Source organism: Planococcus citri, chromosome 3 (genome assembly GCF_950023065.1).
Source record: "Planococcus citri chromosome 3, ihPlaCitr1.1, whole genome shotgun sequence".
NCBI lineage: Eukaryota > Metazoa > Arthropoda > Insecta > Hemiptera > Pseudococcidae > Planococcus > Planococcus citri.
The window spans coordinates 81,101,603-81,120,188 of record NC_088679.1 but is presented as its reverse complement, the minus strand read 5'-3'; the positions used below and the strand labels follow the sequence as shown (position 1 = coordinate 81,120,188).

The window sequence follows — 18,586 nt, the reverse complement described above, 5'->3', positions numbered from 1 at the left end:
TTCGTCCGAGAAGATGCTTATGGCAATGGTGGTTACTGGTTACATTGCTGATTACCCTCATCTCATTTATTATCTGTCTATTGGAAACTGTCGAGCATCGCACCGTGGTTCTTGTCCTTCGTAGAAAAACCACAAACATGACATTTCGAATACGCCGAAATCTCCAAAAATATGACGATTGTACGGTCATCGTGACATTCTACCAAATCCCGCAATTGCTAATTTCCGACTCCAGCTCCGGGTAGCTGCGCTAGAGTACTTCTGTTTACGCTCACGCTCACACTTACAGTTATTGCTAATCGTTTATTATACAGTACGTTTTCAAGGTTGGTTGAATTTGCGGATTTATGAAAAAACGCGATTACGTAACCACTCGTATACGAGTATATTGTATGGTATGAGTACAATTACGAGTACAAACCGAGCGTGCTGTAAGTGTAATTAACGACGATGCGAAGTTATCTATGTGTTATGTTGCGGAGATGTAGTGTACGCCTGCCTGCTTGTCTGGTTTGTCTCTATTTACCTACGAATGTACTATGTACTTGGCTACATAGTTAGCTACCTGTTATACCGTCTAGGTGAGGCGACTTCTTTGATGTCGTATGAGAGTGTATTAATTACCTACCTTAAATGTATATGCGGAATTTCACGCTACGTGTTAGTTTACCGCGCAAAATTCACCTTCATCTTACCTTTTTAGCGATTATTGTCACTTATCTAAGCAGGTAGGTATGCTTCGTATTTTAGTTAAATATTGTCAAACAATAAAAAATAGCTAAGTTGAAAAACAAATAGTACCTACGAAGGTTTTTCTTGTTACTCGCATCTCTAGGTCTTTATTGGGGTATTTTGGCAGAATTGCTTAGTTGGTTCAGTTGTATACAAGTATTTAAAATGTACTATTTTTCACAAGGAATGCATCCGATCTGAAAAAAAATGATTGAGTCTGAACAGAGGTAGATTAAAACAGCATCAATGGAAAAATACCACACCAGAATTTTTTGAAATGAAATTTGAGCCAACTAGCCAAAGTGAGCCCGCGGCAAAAGAACTTGTGTTATATTCCTCAATTTTGAACTCAATAATATTCGAGAGTTTAAGTTTCAAAATTTAATTTGATAAATTTGAGATAGAAATTTACAAAATTTTGGATAGAAATAATAAAAATCTACCTAATTATTTATAATAATCTAAATTTACTGTTAAATTCGGAAAATGTTTAAATCTTTATTTACACAAATCAAAAATTTTAAAGTTTAGGCGAAGTAAGGGAAAACTAATTAAACTAAAATTTAAATAAATAAATAAAACTCCAAAAAGAAGACTTACCAATTAAGTGGAATAAATTGAACTAGTAAAATTGATAGGAAATCTCTGGTGCCGTAAATGGATTTGCGAATCAAAATCAAATTTCTCAAACGGTCTCGCAAAAAAAAAAACATGAAATGCATGATGAAAAAAGTTTGATGACTCGAGAATGAAAATCATTCAATTAATTGATTCGTGAGTAAATTCAGTAATTAAAAATCTTCGAAAACGATACTTGAAAATTATTAAACAAAAATAAATAAAAACCATGAACTCGAAAATTCGATAAGTAAGTAAGTACTTAAAAATTCAGTAGTAGAGAAACAAACCGTTAAACAGAACTCAAAGTATCTATTTTGGTAGTCTGAAAACAACTGAGGATTTGTAAACTCATCCTCAGTGTATTTATAATAAAATTTGGTTTGTTTTGAGAGGGAGGGCTTCGAATTGGGCAAATTGGTAAGATAGTTTTGATTTAAATTCATTTTGGGAAAGGATCAAAAAAGGATGCGAGATTTCAAAATTTGGGTGACATTTACAACATCGTAAAATTGCAATTTGGAGGGTGTGTGCACGCAACAATTGAAAAAAAGGTAACAATTTTGAATAATTAGAAAGTGGTAAAAAAGTCGTAAATGTCATGTCAGTGTTTTGAATGTACTTGTGGTTAATTTTAAAAGGGGTTTAAAATGTACTTAGAGCTCATTAGCTCTTGTACAAATTGTCAATAATATTAACTTTTTATTAAGAGAAATATTAACGTTATTCAAATTTCGGTTTTATCATATTGAAAATGGTCACGAGCGCGAGGGTGAAAATGTGAGTCCAGAAGCCATAAAAGTTTCAAAATTTGACATTTATGAGAATTGAATTATCACGTGAATCGAGGGTGGCTGTGGGAATCGAAGAACCCACAGCTATAAAGTGTTACTGTTTTGACTCGAGAACCATGGGTAAGTGTTTGATTTTAAATTTACAACACTTAATAAATTTTGAAAGTGTGAGTAAATATTTTGATTTCAAGTTTTAATTCAGTTAGGGGATGAATGAGTTGAACCGAATAGTGACGCGATTAAAGTTAGCGTATGAAAATACTGACAAAATCTAGCCAGAATACATACTTGGCTGGAAATTTTTCACACTCCTTTCCTCCTCTACAGATTTTTTCAAAAAAAGTTTTTATGAGAAGTTTCCTTCAAAAATGAAAACCTGTTTTTGAAAGTTGAGGTTAAGAACAAATTTTGTTTCACTGCAAACAATAATTGAATCCGTGAGAACAGAAAGGGGCTAAGTCCATTTTCACAGTTTTCAGGAATAACAAAAAACTGATTTATTTGGAAATCGAAAATGTTTGGTAAACAAGCTCAAGGTCATTGAAAGAGAACCCCAAGACACAATTTTATAGCACAGTTTCAAAAAAAATATTCACGTGCGCTGGTGCTGTTGCTGCTTTCTCAAATGGGACTTAGACCCTTTCTCAGTGTTGTCAGTTTAAAACAGCACCTTATGTTTAAAATGTTTAAAACAGTGTTTTAAACGTCGAGAAAAAAACAAGACAGTGTTTAAAACAAAATTCTGTTTAAAATGTTTTTTTTTTTTGTTTCAAGCAAGTTTTTTTTTCAAGTCCAATTTTACAAAAAAAACACGTTTTTTCCCAATTTCTGGTTAAAAAAGTAGTGAAATTGAAGGAACTGAATTTTTGGATTTTCATTCTTTTTCCTATAGTCTTTTTTAAAGGCAAACTTTGTGTTTTGATTTCAATTTATAAATATTTATTGAGCCTTATAGCATATTTTATGACATCACATCTTGAAAGTTGATGACTGGATAACGTATATTTGAAAAAATGAATCCAAAACAAATGAATTTCTGTTAAAAACGTGTTTAAAACACATGGGAATCCAGCAGTTTAAAACCATGTTTTAAACAAAAAAAAACGTTTTAAACAAAAAAATACGTTTGTTTTGTCTTTTTTAAAAAAAATGTTTTTTTTCCAACACTGCCCTTTCTGTACTCAATCACCAAAATTTCTCTTGAAATTGCTCAGGCCCGAATGGGGCTTGATTGTATGTACCTACATCTAAGTACATCACTTGGACTACTATCTCGTTTAAATTGACCAAATACCCCTTGAGGTGTAAAACTTTTTGCCGAAGTTGTTAATTTTTCATCTTTTTTCAGTAAGTACAGAGATTAACTTGAATTCCAAAAAATGGTCTTCTCAAAAATGTTTGTTATTTTTCAAGGAATTCAAAAAATTTAACAAAAAATTCATAAATGCAGATCCGCCCTTTTTCTGCGCTCAAATACCACTTTCCCGGCAGTTTTGTGGAAATCTGATATCACCAGTCGATCCACTGTATTTCAAAACCCACATACTTAAACGTGAAATTTTTTTTCTGAAATTGTGACTTGGTCCCTTTCTGTTCTCATCGATTCAATTAGGTATGTATGTATTGAAAAATAGAAATACTGACAATTGTGGAAAAATTTCATAAAAATAATCATAAAATGGCTCAATATAGTCAGTTGACATCAAAATCAACTTGATTAACAAAATTGCTGCTTTCAAGTTTCAAATTTCAATAACTGAAAACCTGTACAAAATATACATTTTAAAAAAAAAAAATGAAAATATACTAATTAAATTTCTCAAAATTGAAAAAAGGGTGTCACCGAAATCTCTCAAATCATAAATTACCAGAAAATTGGTTTTTAAAAATGATTGAAATGAAATTTAATTTGTAAAAAACTTGCCCACAATTTTGCAACTTCCCCCAAATTAAGGAGAGCCTCTTTCAAAATTCAAAACCATTTTGTACTTTTTTCATTTTTTTTTCAGACTAACCCCCAATTTGGGCATTTTTGTACTCTTAACAAAAAAACGAAACGAAATAACGAAATACTGAAATGAAAATATAACAATAAACGGAAAACATAACGTAACGGAATTATCTGTGTAACAAAATAACGGCAAAATAACGTATAACGAAAAATTTCACAAATCTGAAACGAAACGATATAACGTACCTAACGAAAAAAAATTTCGTTATGACATCACTGGGTTTGAGCACACTGATCTTCCGATCTGGCTTGCGGTTACGTTATTCGTACATAGGTACGAAATTTTTTTTGTCTGCATCCGATTATTTAAAAATTTCTATACGATATTAGAGTTGCGAGGAATGGGATAAAGGCCTTTGAAACTTCTTCCCCTTGATTGTTTAGTTGATGTTGATTCCCTTCGAGTTGAAAAAATTAAAATAGAAACGTTTCTTTTGATACCGTCATCACAGGACAAATTTGAACTCGCGACTATCGTAGCATTTTTTCCCCCCAATAAGAACAGCAAATAAAATTTTAAATCTTTCGGTTGCGACCCTGTAACTACGTGATGTTATGTGTTTGGTATGTGAGTACTAATAGATACATACTAGCTATGTGCAAGAATAAGGCAGACGCTTCGATGGTAGGCTATTCGAGTATTCGCGATTCTCAAATGAATCTAACCATATAAGTTCATTATTCTAGTACGATGAACTTGTCACGAATTGTGTTGGATGTATTCTTATTCATTCGCCTATACTTATTACTTACCTACGAGTGTACTGTTCTGTAGGTATGTAGGCAGTCAATAAGTACAGCTACAGCTACAGGTACAGGTACAGGTATTCTAATAGGCTGGGAATTAGGTACGGCTATGGCTATCTTATCAGTCCAGCACTACGCGAGTATTAGGTACATACATCTGCAAGTGCTATTGATCTTATTGGCTATTGCCAAGACATTGGGCGCGAATTTGCCAACCGATCAAACGTGTATCACCTATAGGTATGTACTCGTATTAGTGTATCTGTACTATACGTATTTAATCGAATACTACACCTGAAAGGTGGCTTGCTCGAGACTTTTTTCACTTAAGAAGGTCTTTTTGTAGGCTTCTTTTCCCAATACATAGTTGAAAATAGGTCTGTAAAACTTGGACGTTAATTATCAGGTTTTTTTTTGTTCTAAAAGTGCAGTTTGTGTTATTGATGACTGTTGCGACGGTTTTTCCAGGAAAAGCTGTGCGAATTGAACGGATTCACTATACGTAGAATACGACTACGTTTGCGTGGGCATGTTTATTGTTTTGTATACTCGTAACAATAACTTATCTGATTGTCGCTCGTCGTAAATGCATAAAAATACGTATTTAGCTCACAAACGCAATATTATGATAGGTACCTATACTGCTAATGACAAGATAACTAACAACTACCGTATTGGCGTTCTCGCTGAGCGGCGTCAAACGTCAGGTTACGCGGATCCGTAGGTTACTCTTTGATCCTTGACACGACGATGGACGATACGACCCATATTTTGTTGTGCCATGCCGATTGCCGCGGCATAGAGGTGGCCCTGGCACTTGCGGTCAACATTTATGGAGCGATCTACTATTTAATGGTATATTTCATTTACATTTATGGAACTCGGAATACCGAATACGTCACTGAGGCGTGACACGTTGTTGTTTGAAATCCCCTATTCGTAATTCCGAATCCAGCATTGGATTTGCTTTTATCGCATCCGTTGTCGCTATCGCGGATAATAATAACAACTCCACCTGTTGGCTGTAGATGGTATTCTTTTTGGCGCATTATTCCAAAGATAGGTAATTAGTCTAATAGCTCGATGAACGAAACGATGCGATGCGTTGGTGTTTGTGTTGGAATTACAATTTACAGCATCCCATCACTCGTATGTACCTACACATGGGTACGATCTGCGTCCTTATTCGTGCTTCGTGAGCAATGTACGAGTACCTATACCTAATAGCTATAGAGCTACCCACGTCTATATAATACGCGTACCGCGTACGAGTAATATAAATGCATGGTACGTAGCTATTAACTACATAATACCATATAATCTGTTTGACGATCTCTGGTTCGTTTTTCGCGTAAGTAAACAAACACGCGATAAACAGATTGTTTAGGTATGTCCATCTACAATGCATTTTCTTTCAACATCGTCATTGTTGCGGTGCGTCAATGTTTGTCTGTTTAAATACGAGTACTTGGGTCAAAACGTGTCACGAATTTAAAAAATGTATTTTTATGAACTTGTACGAAAATAACTCATTATTCGACTGGGATGGGAGAAGACAGAATAAAGTAGGTATTTGCGATGGTCTTACTCTTACGCATCCTTCTCGTAGTTTTTGGTTGTTTTTGTTGGTATGGTTGACAAAAATACAGGTAGCTGGTAACCTACATATAATAACTTCAATAAAGTACATAAATAATTATGTAGGTAGAAGTAGATACTATGTAGTATAAGGCAGTATGGCGTTTTGTTTATCGCGACTTGGTAAATGCCGATAGTGATGGCTCGATAGTCACTACTCGTTGGACACGGTCGCGGTGGTACTCCTCCGATTCCATAACACGCTTTAATATTATGTACGACTACGAACCATTCTTCCATATACATAGTATAATGAACCAAATACTCGCGAGTTAAATACCTACGTTTAACGTGCACTACATTATGTAATTCACCGTGTTATACCAGCTACCAACTACCAACTACCATGCGGCGATGCGTTAAATGTGAGCCTTACTCGCACATAGCGTTACTCATACAATTTCTTACAAACTGCTAATTTTCCGCAAAAGAAGTGAAATTAATTCTGTAGTACATAGGTACGTAGAATTGCAAATTAGTACTCGACTGCTCAAGTTGAGAAAAAGTCTATGAGTAAATGAAGCGTACGTCTACACCAATCATGGCACTGATGGTGAATTTTGCAAACGTGAACCGGTAATCATTCGTGCCCTCGTGGTGGGTGGGGGGGGGGGTGAGTGAAAGAAACTTACAGCGAGGGCTAAACAAAGGTGGAAATTATACCATTCTATGTATTTACGTTCATTTTTGAAATTGAAAAATTCATTTTTCTAACCCAGCCATCATCACCCGCAAAAACTTGTCAATTCTCGTATATAACAGAACCCAACTTTTACAATTTTGAAACCCGATTTTTCTATTGGTCATAGCCCATAACGTTGAAAAGCTATAAGGCTATTGTACATGGGCACTTCATATGTATGAATTTTCTTAAAAACTTAGCTCGATGACAAAGTGTTCCTAATGTTGTTTTTTTCTCTTCTGTTTCAGGATCACAAAAATGAATGTTGGCCCGATCGTATCCTCTGCTGGTGCCGATGTAGTCGACGATTGTCCGCCGGTCGTCAACGGAAACAGTTCAATAGCTCAAAGGTACGCGAGTATATTTTGTGCATTTACCTAAACTAGGGATGGCTCTCATTTTGAAGTTAAGATGTCCAATTTTTCCATATTTTCTCAACTGCAAAAATAACCCAATTGAATGAGCATTTTTTTTGTTCAGGATAACGACAACGCTTAGTCGAAAGGCGATGCAAAAATACATCACCAACCACAATTCCAAGTGTTAAGCAAAATACCATTTTTATTCGTTGGGAATTTTTGAAAATTAATGGGTGAAAATGAAGGGAAAAACAGATTTTCATCAAATAGACCTAGAAAGCTCCCTATCATTGAACTATAGTTTTGGAGCCTCTATGCCGTTTATATGCAGAAAATTGAGATTTTCTAAAAAAAAAAAAAAAAAAAAAAAAAAAAACAGTGAGCATAGCCCATTTTGTTACGAAAGTACAACACAATTTCAAAAAAAACACAACGTGGTTTCGGAACAAGCATAACGCGATTTTAAAAAAACGCAATTTGGATTTCAAAAGCATAACACGATTTTGATTTTGAAAGCACAACGCGATTTCAAAAAAAAGCACACAATACAATTTCAAAAAAAAAACAAAGCAATTTCAAAAATAAAAACGCGATCTCAAAAAAATAAGCACAACACGATTTTGAAAAAAAAGCACAACGCAAATTTGAAAAATAAAGCACAACGTGGTTTCAGAAAAAGCACAACGCGATTTTAAAAAAATGCAATTTGGATTTCCAAAGCACAACGCGATTTCAAAAAAAAACACAACTTCGAAAAAAGCACAACGTGATTTTTTTAAAAAGCATACACAACACAATTTCAAAAAAAAAAAGCAATTTTGAAAATAAAAACGCGATCTTGAAAAAATGAGCACAACACAATTTGAAAAAAAGCACAACGCGGATTTCAAAAAAAGCATAACGCTAACGCAATTTCGAAAAAAACACCTTTTTGAAAAAAAAGCATAACGCAATTTTCAAGAAAAAGCACAACACAATTTTGAAAAATAGCACAACGCGATTTTGAAACAAAGCACAACACGATTTTTAAAAAAAGCTAAACAATATTTTCAAAATAAAAAAGCAATTTTAAAAAAAAAGCACAACACGAATTTGAAAAAAAGCGCACAATGCAAATTCAAAAATAAAATGTGATTTTTAAAAAAAGCACAACATGATTTTGAAAAAAGCACAACACAATTTCAAAAAAAGCACAATGGGATTTCAAAAGAAAGCACAACACAATTTTGAAAAAAAGCACAACGCAATTTTAAAAAAAAGCACTTTATTTTGAAAAAAAGGACTACGCAGTTTCAAAAAAGTAGCACAACACGATTTTAAAAAAAGCGCAACGCGATTTCAAAACAAAGCACAACACAATTTCAAAAAAAAAGCGCAACGCAATTTTGAAAAAAAGCACAACACGATTTTGAAAAAAAGCACAACATGATTTTGAAAAAAATGCACTTCGAGATTTTGAAAAAATCACTACACAGTTTCAAAAAAGTAGTACAACACAATTTCAAAAAAAAAAGCGCAATGCAATTTTGAAAAAAAACACAACGCGCTTTTTGAAATGAAAGCACAACGCGATTTTGAAAAAAAAAGCACAACGCAATTTCAAAAAAAAAGCACAACAGGATTTCTAAAAAAGCGCAACGCAATTTTGAAAATTTTTGAAAAAAAGAACAACGCGATTTTGAAAAAAAGCACTACACATTTTCGGAAAAAAAGCACAACATGATTTCAAAAAAAAGCGCAACTTGATTTTGAAAAAAAGCACAACGTGAATCCAAATATACTATGCTATTCTGAATGCTCCAGTGCACAACGCAAATATATCTTGAAAGCATAATGCGACTCCAAAAGCACATCAGTAAGTACTGAGGGAACCTCTTGGGAGCACAGCAAAATCACAAATGACTGGTGGGATTTTATTCAGAAAGGGTAACCACCTGCTTTCATTGTCTAGGTACTGAACTTGTGTAAATGAAACACCTGCGGGTGTTCTAAAAACATTTCTCAAAATTGAACAATGGAGAAAATTTTATAATCCCTGTGATGTTACATTTAGGTATAGCGAAACAGATAAGCGAATGCAATGGATCATTGAATATCAATAGGCGGCAAATCACTTTGATTTATAACTTTTAGAAAATAACCAAATCTGAAATGTTTGAAATTGAACAATGGGAAAGATAACTCTGTAGATAAGAAATTTCAAAATTTATGTAACACCACAGGGGTTGTAAAATCTTTTCTATTGTTCAATTTTGAAAAATAAATCTGAAAATTGAACAATAGAAAAGATTTTACAACCCCTGTTATGATGGTGTTACATAAATTTTTTAATTTAACTAACGTCGGCTTTTCTTTTGATAAAATCTTTTCCATTGTTCAATTTTGAAAAATAAATTCGAAAATAGAGTAATAGAAAAGATTTTACAACCCCTGTGGTGTTACATAAATTTTGAAATTTAACTGACGTCGGCTTCGCTTTTGTCAGCTTTGCTTTTGATATGGCCCTTTTCCCTTTTTTATTCTTTTTGTGGTGCAAATTTTCGTAATTAATTGCAATTACTCAAGAAGCTACTTGAGTAATTACAATTATAATTACGGCGTTCCATGCCTCATGTTAGGCTACATTTACGTATGGAAATTTCAAAAACGATCCAACGAATTTTTCCACTTTCAAACCGAAACCAATAGTGTGCGTAGCACACTAAAAAGCTCCGGAGTTGGTTTGAAACTAGTATTTCCAATCGACTCAGCATATTGAAATTAAAGTAGGTAAAGCTAAAGTAAATTTTATTTTTTCATCTTCATGGGGTCATGTTTTGTGGTTTCAACTTTCAAAAACCTACTGGAGGCTCCAGAATCGCTCAAAATCGTTCAAACCCATTTCCAATCTATTCATGGGTGTGATAATAAAGCACATAGCAAATTTTAGCTTTCTACGTCAATTTGGTGACATTTTGATTTTCCCCCTTTTTGGCTCTTTATAACTTTCAAAAATTCACCAAAAATCGAAAAATTCACGAAGCAGCACCTGAAATTTTATCCATTTGATGCTGTCCGGCTCAAAAAATTCTGTAGTTAATATTACTCCTTCCCTTGTAAACCCGAGAAAAAGTCCTTTTCAAGTTGGGGATAAAATTAGAATTTTTTTTTATTCGTAATTTTTTGTTCTAACATCGCCAATCATTTTCTAATTTCAGATTAGCTGCTCTGCAGAGAAGCGGCCAAGTCGACTGGAAAAAAAGAATTTCACGAATAGTTCCGGAAAATGATCTACCATCGATTATCAATATTAACGTAAGTGCAAACTTACTTTGGTATGTGTTTTCAGTTTACAGATTGTAATTATTTTTGAATCTGGTCTCAATTTAGGAAACTCAAGAATTGCTGAAAAAAGAACTAACCAACGGTCTACGAAGCGGTAAATTACCTTTGGCTGCGGCGGCGGCTGTCGAAACTCCGCTCGTGCACGTCGACGACAAGAAAGACGGTTCGTTGGCTGATAGATTGGAAAAGCTCGAAAATGCTAGTCAAACGTGGAAGAAAAGAGTCGAACCTTCGGACGCGGTGCAATTCTCGGTCGCTGGTAAGATGGCTTCGACGTCGTCGTCATCTTCGTCCACCATATCGACGCCAACTTCGACTTCTTCCTCCTCCCTAAACATTGCTACCAGTTCGGTTAATTCGCCGCTCAGTGAACGAAAGAAACGAACTCCTTGTCCGTCACGATTCAGAAGTACGTACTCGTAGTACATATAACCGAATTCTGCGACCATTTTTTTCGACACTAATAAAACCCAACTTGACCACTTTTGTTGCTTTTTATTTGCTGTTTGTCGTAGGTTTTCGAGAAAAAAATGTTGTCCGTTCGACTCCTATATCGCCGGAGAAAAGTAAATCAACTACCAGTGTGTTGAGTCGCAGTCTTTCGTTACCGTCCGATGCCAATGATGCAGGTACATATACGAGTACGAGTACGATAAAATTGTAGCTACTGTAGTGTTACTGTTTACCATTTGCTTAGTAATTGAGGAAATTTATTTCGGTCTAAACGTGCCAACTGTCGCTCGCGCTCTTCAAAGAAACAAGATTCAACGTTCGTTATGTTATATTAATTGGAAAATTTCACGTAAAAATTCTTAGTTATTTATAAAAATTGTTTAGGTAGCTAGTTTTGATTTGTCGATAAGCTAAATGAATCATAAGACGAAAAATTCTAAATCTAAATATCCGAAAGTGCAATCGGTCATAGCGCAGTATATTAGAGGCGAGAAAAATCTGCAAGATATCGTACATCCGTCCAAACTGACCAGAATTCGCTGCGAACAACAGCAATGCACAAAAAGCCTGGCGCCACTGGCACGCATCGAACAACCAAAAACATCCGGCAAACGAAAAACTAACGATTCGTGTCCGGCCGATCCGATCGTCACTCTAGAAATAAGCGACGATGATGACCGTGTGCATCGCCATTGCGACGGAGGCGATTCTTTGACTTCGTCCGCAAAACCCATTCGAATCGAGCGAGTAAATCGTATCGATTCGCAAGCCGAACAAGCGATAGCGACAGCTGTAAAAACGCCTTCTACGAGATGCGTCGGTGGCCTGCCAGATTCCGCTGTCGAACCTAAGAAGAGTGAAAATTTACGTTCTCGTAGATTAGCAGCTAATTTGGACGTAGACAAATTGCCATCAGTTACGAACATGTTCGACTGGGACACTCGTATCCGGCACGAAGCGATCGTTACCAGCAACTGTTGCCGAGGTGGCGGTGGCTCCTCGTTTGTCGCCAATGTCTCAGATTGTCGCGATTCGTCCACAACGTCGACGTCCATTTCTACTTCTAAAGCTTCCGAAAAGTTGACCAGTTCCGGCGAAAGCGCTAGCTCAAAATTACCTGATGGCAGCGACAGTCGCTCTACGGCAGCCACATCACATTACGAAAACAACTTGGCTAAAACATTCACCACAGCGAGTGACAGTAGAGATAGCGGTAGCAGTAGCAGTAGCATCGTTAGCAGCACCGGTGGTGGCGTGAACACCTCCATGGTCGACGATAACGACGATTCAAAACAACTACGAGCCGATATACGTTATTTCGAAGAGAAAATCGCCCAGGAACGGGCTCAAATCGACGAGTTGAACGACGAAATTGGTAAAGCTCAACGCATACACGACGAATACAACGCGGCCAACCAAGAAAACGCCGCAGCCAACTCCGCTGCCAAAATCGTTTCGAAAAGAGAATTCGAAAACGTTCTCGCCGAGTTTTTAAACGCGTCCGAAAGTTGGTCTTCGTCCACCAACGTCTCCAACGTCGGCTTGGATTTCGTCATTACCGATTATTTTACTAAATGTTACGATAATTTAAGCAAAAAAGTCCATCAGTGCGACAGCCAGCGTAAAGTTTTAAGTATTCTCGTAGACAGTCTTAAGAAAAATAGAATCGCATTACAAAATCGCATCAACGAATTAAGAAATAAAACTATTCGAGAAAGCGTTTCGTAATAAAATTATTATCATTATCTGCATCTCGGCTGTTATTTCAAATTACCCACGTTTTTTTCTCATATTTTGCAGACGAAACTAGCCAAGTCAAAAATCAGGAAGAAGATAAAGTAGTCAGCGTTCCGCAGATTTTCGACCAAGATTTTTGCACATTTTTCGGAAATGTCGACGCGTCTTCATTCAACGTCACGGATATCGTCGAATTCGCTTCCGATTTCGACGATATCAAAATAGAGAAACCTCGATTAACGTGAGTAAATTTACACTTGAGAATTTGAATATTGTCGTTGCGTCTTCCATCGACAATTCGCTCGTGATTAATTGTAAATATTTTTTCTCGCTCGAATTTCTAGCTGCAGCCATCAAAGAGTTCGGGTTCAAAGAAAACACGCAACAAGCGGTAATCCGTTGAAAACTCTGTCGACTCGCGTCGAAATTAAAAACGAATACAGAGAAACGAAAACCAACATAGCGGAGAAAGAATTCAAACGAATGAACGTAGAAAAACGTAAGAACCTGCCTTTCTAAATAATGTACCTAGATTATGTATCTTAAGTAGGTATTTTTCATGTGAGGTAGTCTTTCTTAATAAAAAAAATAATAAAAATTAAAAAAAATTAAAAATGATTGAAAAAATAAAAAATAATAAAAATTACAAAATTAAAAATAATGAAAATTGAAAATGATAGAAATGAAAAAAAAAAAAAAATGATAGAAATACAAAAAAATTAATAATATTAAAAAAGTGATATAAAAATTGAAAAAAATCATATCATCATCATCATCATTGAACTTTGACCCAGTGAGCTGTTCAGCTCATCTGGATAAATGTAGAAGAATTGCTCTCTGATGTATCATCAAGTCTTTTCTTCGGTCTTCCTCTACTCCTCCTGCCAGTTGGAGTGTACTCTTTGACTTTTCAAGGGGACCGTTCATCAGGCATTTTGTCAACGTGTTTTTGCCATTTCATTCTGTAATCATTCACTCGTCTAATAATTGGCTCTGCTCCTAACTCCTTCAGGATGTCTTCATTCCTTTTCCTATCTCATCTAGTATATCCTGCTGTGGCTCGCATGAATCTCATTTCCACTGCGGTTACTCTGCTTTTTATAATATCCTTTCTCATTGTCCATGTTTCACTTCTATACAGCAGCATTGGTCTTGCCAGCGTATTGTAGATTCTTATTAGAGTTTTGGCTCTGACTTTTCTTGGAGGTATGGCTTGGTTTATTGCTCCGCTTACTCTCAGGAATTTACTGATCTTGAGTTGTGCATCAACTTCTCCTTCACATCGCACCTCAGGAGTAATAAGGTGACATCTAAAAAAAAATTGATTTTGATGTTTTTGCATTTTTGGGGCTTGTATGATCCCCCTCAACCAAAAATAACACTTTGAGTTGGGTACATTATCTAGATCATGTAAAAAACTCAAATGGCCTAACTCAAAATCCCAACAACATTGTAAGTTGTTCGGAGTTGTAAGGTGATATCTCAAAAAACTCCACCTTTTTTGAGCAAATTTCGCACATACAAAGTGTTAACAAACAGTTTTGATTGTTTTGAATGTTTGTCAGTTAGAAATAGTCACAAGGAGTGCATTTTTTATTGGTTTGTACCAAATGGAAAATTTTTTTTTAATTGATCACTTTTCAGAAAAATGAATTTGCACATATAATGAAATTTTAGTTTTTTGAGAAAAACTCAAAAACTAAGCACTCTAGAAAAAAACTAACGACATTATGTCGATTGGAAATTTAATTCTCTACAACTTTGGTATAATGAATTTTTTTTTGGACGCTTCCTTTCGCCTCTTCATCAACTTTAATGAAAGGTTCTAACTCAAAATGTTTTCCAAACATGGGAATATTTCCTCTTTAAGATTGTATTTTTCAAAGTGTTCTTATGCTAAATGAAGGTAGGATACCAGATCTTTAAAATGAGGTGCTATTCATTCCCCACAATTGATTATAAATTGATAAAAATAATGAATCAACTTTTTTAAAAAAAGAAAATCACTCTCCTGTAAAATTTCACTTTTTTGAGATGTGACTATTTCTAACTGACAAACATTCAAAACAATCAAAACTGTTTGTTAACACTTTGTATGTACGAAATTTGCTCAAAAAAGGTGGAGTTTTTTGAGATGTCACCTTATAACTCCAAACAACTTGCAATGTTGTTGGGATTTTGAGTTAGGCCAATTGGTTTTTTTACATGATCTAGGTAATGTACCCAACTCAAAGTGTTATTTTTGGTTGAGGGGGGGGGGGTCATACAAGCCCCAAAAATGCAAAAACATCAAAATCAATTTTTTTTGAGATGTCACCTTATTACTCCCAAGGTGCGATTTGTTCATTCGCTTCAATTTTCCTCAGGATTTCAAACAACTTCTTCCTTTGTACTCGATCATACGCCTTCTCCAGATCAACAAAGCACATGTGGGTCTCTAGGTTACATTCTCGTCTCTTCTCCATCAGCAGCTTTGTTGCATATACCCCATCTATGCATGATCTTCCCTTTCAAAATCCATTTTGGCATTCCAATATTATTGGCTCCTCATGGCAGTCATGGCTCTCGATTCTTCTCGCTAGCATCTTTGCAAGTATTTTGTAAGCAGCATTTAGTAGGCTAATTCCACAGTAGTTTCCTGGGTCATTTCGGTCTCCTTTTTTGAAGATGGTATTACAATTGCAGAGCGGAAGTCTTCTGGTATGGTTGCACCTAATAGTATTTTATTGTAGAAAGCTAGCAGTCACTTCTTAATGGTTATTATTGTGGCGTTCTTGAATAAGTCTGTTGGTAATTTATCATTGCCTGGGGCTTTTCAAGGCTCCATCTAGCTCTTCCCAAGCGAATGGCTCATACCTTGTTCTCCTCATGGTTTGCCACTTCAATTTCATTCATTGTCGGGATCACTCCATAGGTTCACATAGTATTCGACCATTTTTTCACAATCTGGTTCATCTTCCGATATTCTTTTGATTATTTTGTACACTTTTGGTTTAGTTTATATGTGTCCCTCTCCATGTTTGCCAAAAACCTTTCATATTGTTCCTGTCGTGTTTCTCTTATCATTTTTTTTGAACTCATCGACTTCTGGAAAAGGTTTTGTTTCCTCTTCACTTCTCTTGATAGTTCGTTGTACCAGATTTTCAGCTTTTTGTGGTTTTGACTACTTGATCATTTTCCTAGTGCCTCCTCTGTTGCTCTCTGTACAATAGTTTTCAGGCATACCCACTCCTTTTCTACATCCTCTTCTATTAGTAAGTCTTTTTCGATGATTTCCATTCTTCTTTTGTACAGCCAGTTTGTTACTGAATCATTTAATGAGTTGATGTTGAGCTGCATCTGTCTACATTCAGTTGTCTTTCCTATGTTGTTGACTCTAATGGCTGCTTTGATGAGATGGTGATCTGATCCAATGTGGTAGCCTAGAGATACCCGCACATCTAACATAGTCTTCTTGGCATGGATGGTCGCCACCACAAATTGATGATTGACTCTTGGTCTCTAGCCCGTTAATGGCACATGATAAAATTGATATTTTTAAAAGATTTTCCTGCGCTGGGCTGACTAGTGACATGGTATCAGGGCTCCTTGATACATGTGTGTAAATGTTCGCCCCTTCATTTGACATGTTTGACACATTGCCTACATTCCTATTTTAAGGGGCAGAATTTTTTGAAAAAATTTCATTTTTTTCATATTTTTTGACAATTTTTTGTAGCCAATCGAAAGGGGCTGGAATGAAACTACCGCCTGGTAAATATTTATGCATCCATGCTCTACCAATTTATATACAACAACTTGCCTATCTTTCTCATTTAAGGGGCAAAAAAAAATGCAAACATTCAAAAATAATTTTTATTTTACTCATCTTAAAAAAAATCTGCCCCTTAAAATAAAAAAGTATGCAATATGCTCAACAGCGAAATTGAAGCCAAGACATACACGCTCATATACCAATAGCTGTTACCACCCGAGCACTCTTTCCTTGCAGCGCACCGCAACGAAAAACCGGTGGGGTGAAATTCACCCCAGTGTGCCTTTTAAGGGCTAGCCACCCATGTGATTTTATGGCATTTCTTATGTTTGTGGAACCACTGTGATTTCTCTGTCTTCCTACCACTTTGTCGTTTTCACTTGACCCTATTCTTGCATTGAGGTCTCCTATTACAAAAATGCTGCGTTTTGGGTTCATCTTGTCGATGGTCTTTTGGAGCTGTTCGTAGAACTTGTTACTTTCCTCCTCTTTGCCCTCCTCTGGAGCATATACGCCAATCACTGAAATATCTTGGTTCTCAAATTTCAGATTTATCTCAATTTGTCTTTCACTCCATATTCTATATGGCTGGATGTTGTCTTTGAGTCTGTTCCGGGTATAAATCATAATCCCTGCTCTGGCACATTCAGCTTTTCCTACTCCAGCATATACTCGGGTGAATTCTCCTCGTACATCAGTGCTGCTGCCCTTTTTCTTGGTTTCCGTGATAACAGCTATGTCGATGTTTCTCTGCATCAAGATGTATTCCAGCTCTTCTTCTTTTCCATTTATTCCTCGCACATTCCAGGTAGAGATCTTCAGACTGTTTTGTTTCTTCCATAGCGTGGGCTTTTTTGCCTGCTGCCCAACAGGGTTTCCCTGATTTTCCAGCCCGTTTCTTCTTATTTTTTAAAAAATACAATATGAAAAATTTTTTTAAAACGGTAGTCTTTCCTTTTTCTAAAATTTTTGTTTTCCTCCATTTTTCCTTGTTTTCATTGAAATTAGAAAAATGTTAAGAGTTCTTCCAATTACAACATTGAAAAAATTTTCTTTCAAGGCCCGCCTTTTTGCTAGAATTTACGAAAAAAAAGTTTGATTTTTCCTATTTTGTTCAATCGAGCTTTTCCAATCTCTTTTTTCTCAGTTTTGTTTTGAAAAAAAAAATCATCGAATCTCGTAATTTGTGTTGCAGTATCCAAGAGTTCGAATCTGGCTGTCGAAGTGTTGGCTGGTTTAGCTTCGAAAGAAGATTTTTCTGCGATACATTTGAAAAAAGCTGGTACGCTTATCAGCGGCCCTCTGTTACCGTATAAACCTTTGATGCTGCTTCATGTAAAAGGTCGAAGACACGTACAAACGAGATTGGTAGAACCGGTACCGCAATCGGTCAACAGCGGCGACTGTTACGTTTTGATTACTCCGAACGAGGTGATTAATCATTTTTGACTTGTTCTTCGGACTAGTTTTTCTTTACAACTAACGTTAAATAATTTTTATTCGTTTTTCTGTAGGTTTATCATTGGATAGGCGAACTGTGTAACGTGATCGAGAAATCGCGTGGAGCCGAAATCGCGCAACATATTTCGACTACTCACGATCTAGGCTGCTCTTTAGCTTCTCAAGTGCATACCATTATCGAAGACTCCTCCAGGCCAAATTCTAAAGCTGCTCGAAGTTTTTGGACGTTGCTCGGCGTGTCGGCGACTGAAGCGGCCACGATAAAAGGTAAAATTA

General features: G+C 35.8%; 1 protein-coding gene across 3 annotated transcripts in view; it reads left to right on the top strand.

The window, feature by feature from the left end:
* Nucleotides 1-18,586, top strand: part of LOC135839744 (uncharacterized) — a 146,169-nt gene that overhangs the window by 116,573 nt on the left and 11,010 nt on the right. For all 3 annotated transcript variants that reach the window (XM_065355916.1, XM_065355917.1, XM_065355915.1), the window contains 8 exons: nucleotides 7,471-7,572; nucleotides 10,779-10,875; nucleotides 10,951-11,314; nucleotides 11,421-11,534; nucleotides 13,159-13,336; nucleotides 13,440-13,594; nucleotides 18,045-18,280; nucleotides 18,364-18,577. In XM_065355916.1, coding sequence (XP_065211988.1) covers nucleotides 7,471-7,572; nucleotides 10,779-10,875; nucleotides 10,951-11,314; nucleotides 11,421-11,534; nucleotides 13,159-13,336; nucleotides 13,440-13,594; nucleotides 18,045-18,280; nucleotides 18,364-18,577 — 1,460 coding nt within the window. The remainder of the gene's footprint in view (nucleotides 1-7,470; nucleotides 7,573-10,778; nucleotides 10,876-10,950; nucleotides 11,315-11,420; nucleotides 11,535-13,158; nucleotides 13,337-13,439; nucleotides 13,595-18,044; nucleotides 18,281-18,363; nucleotides 18,578-18,586) is intronic.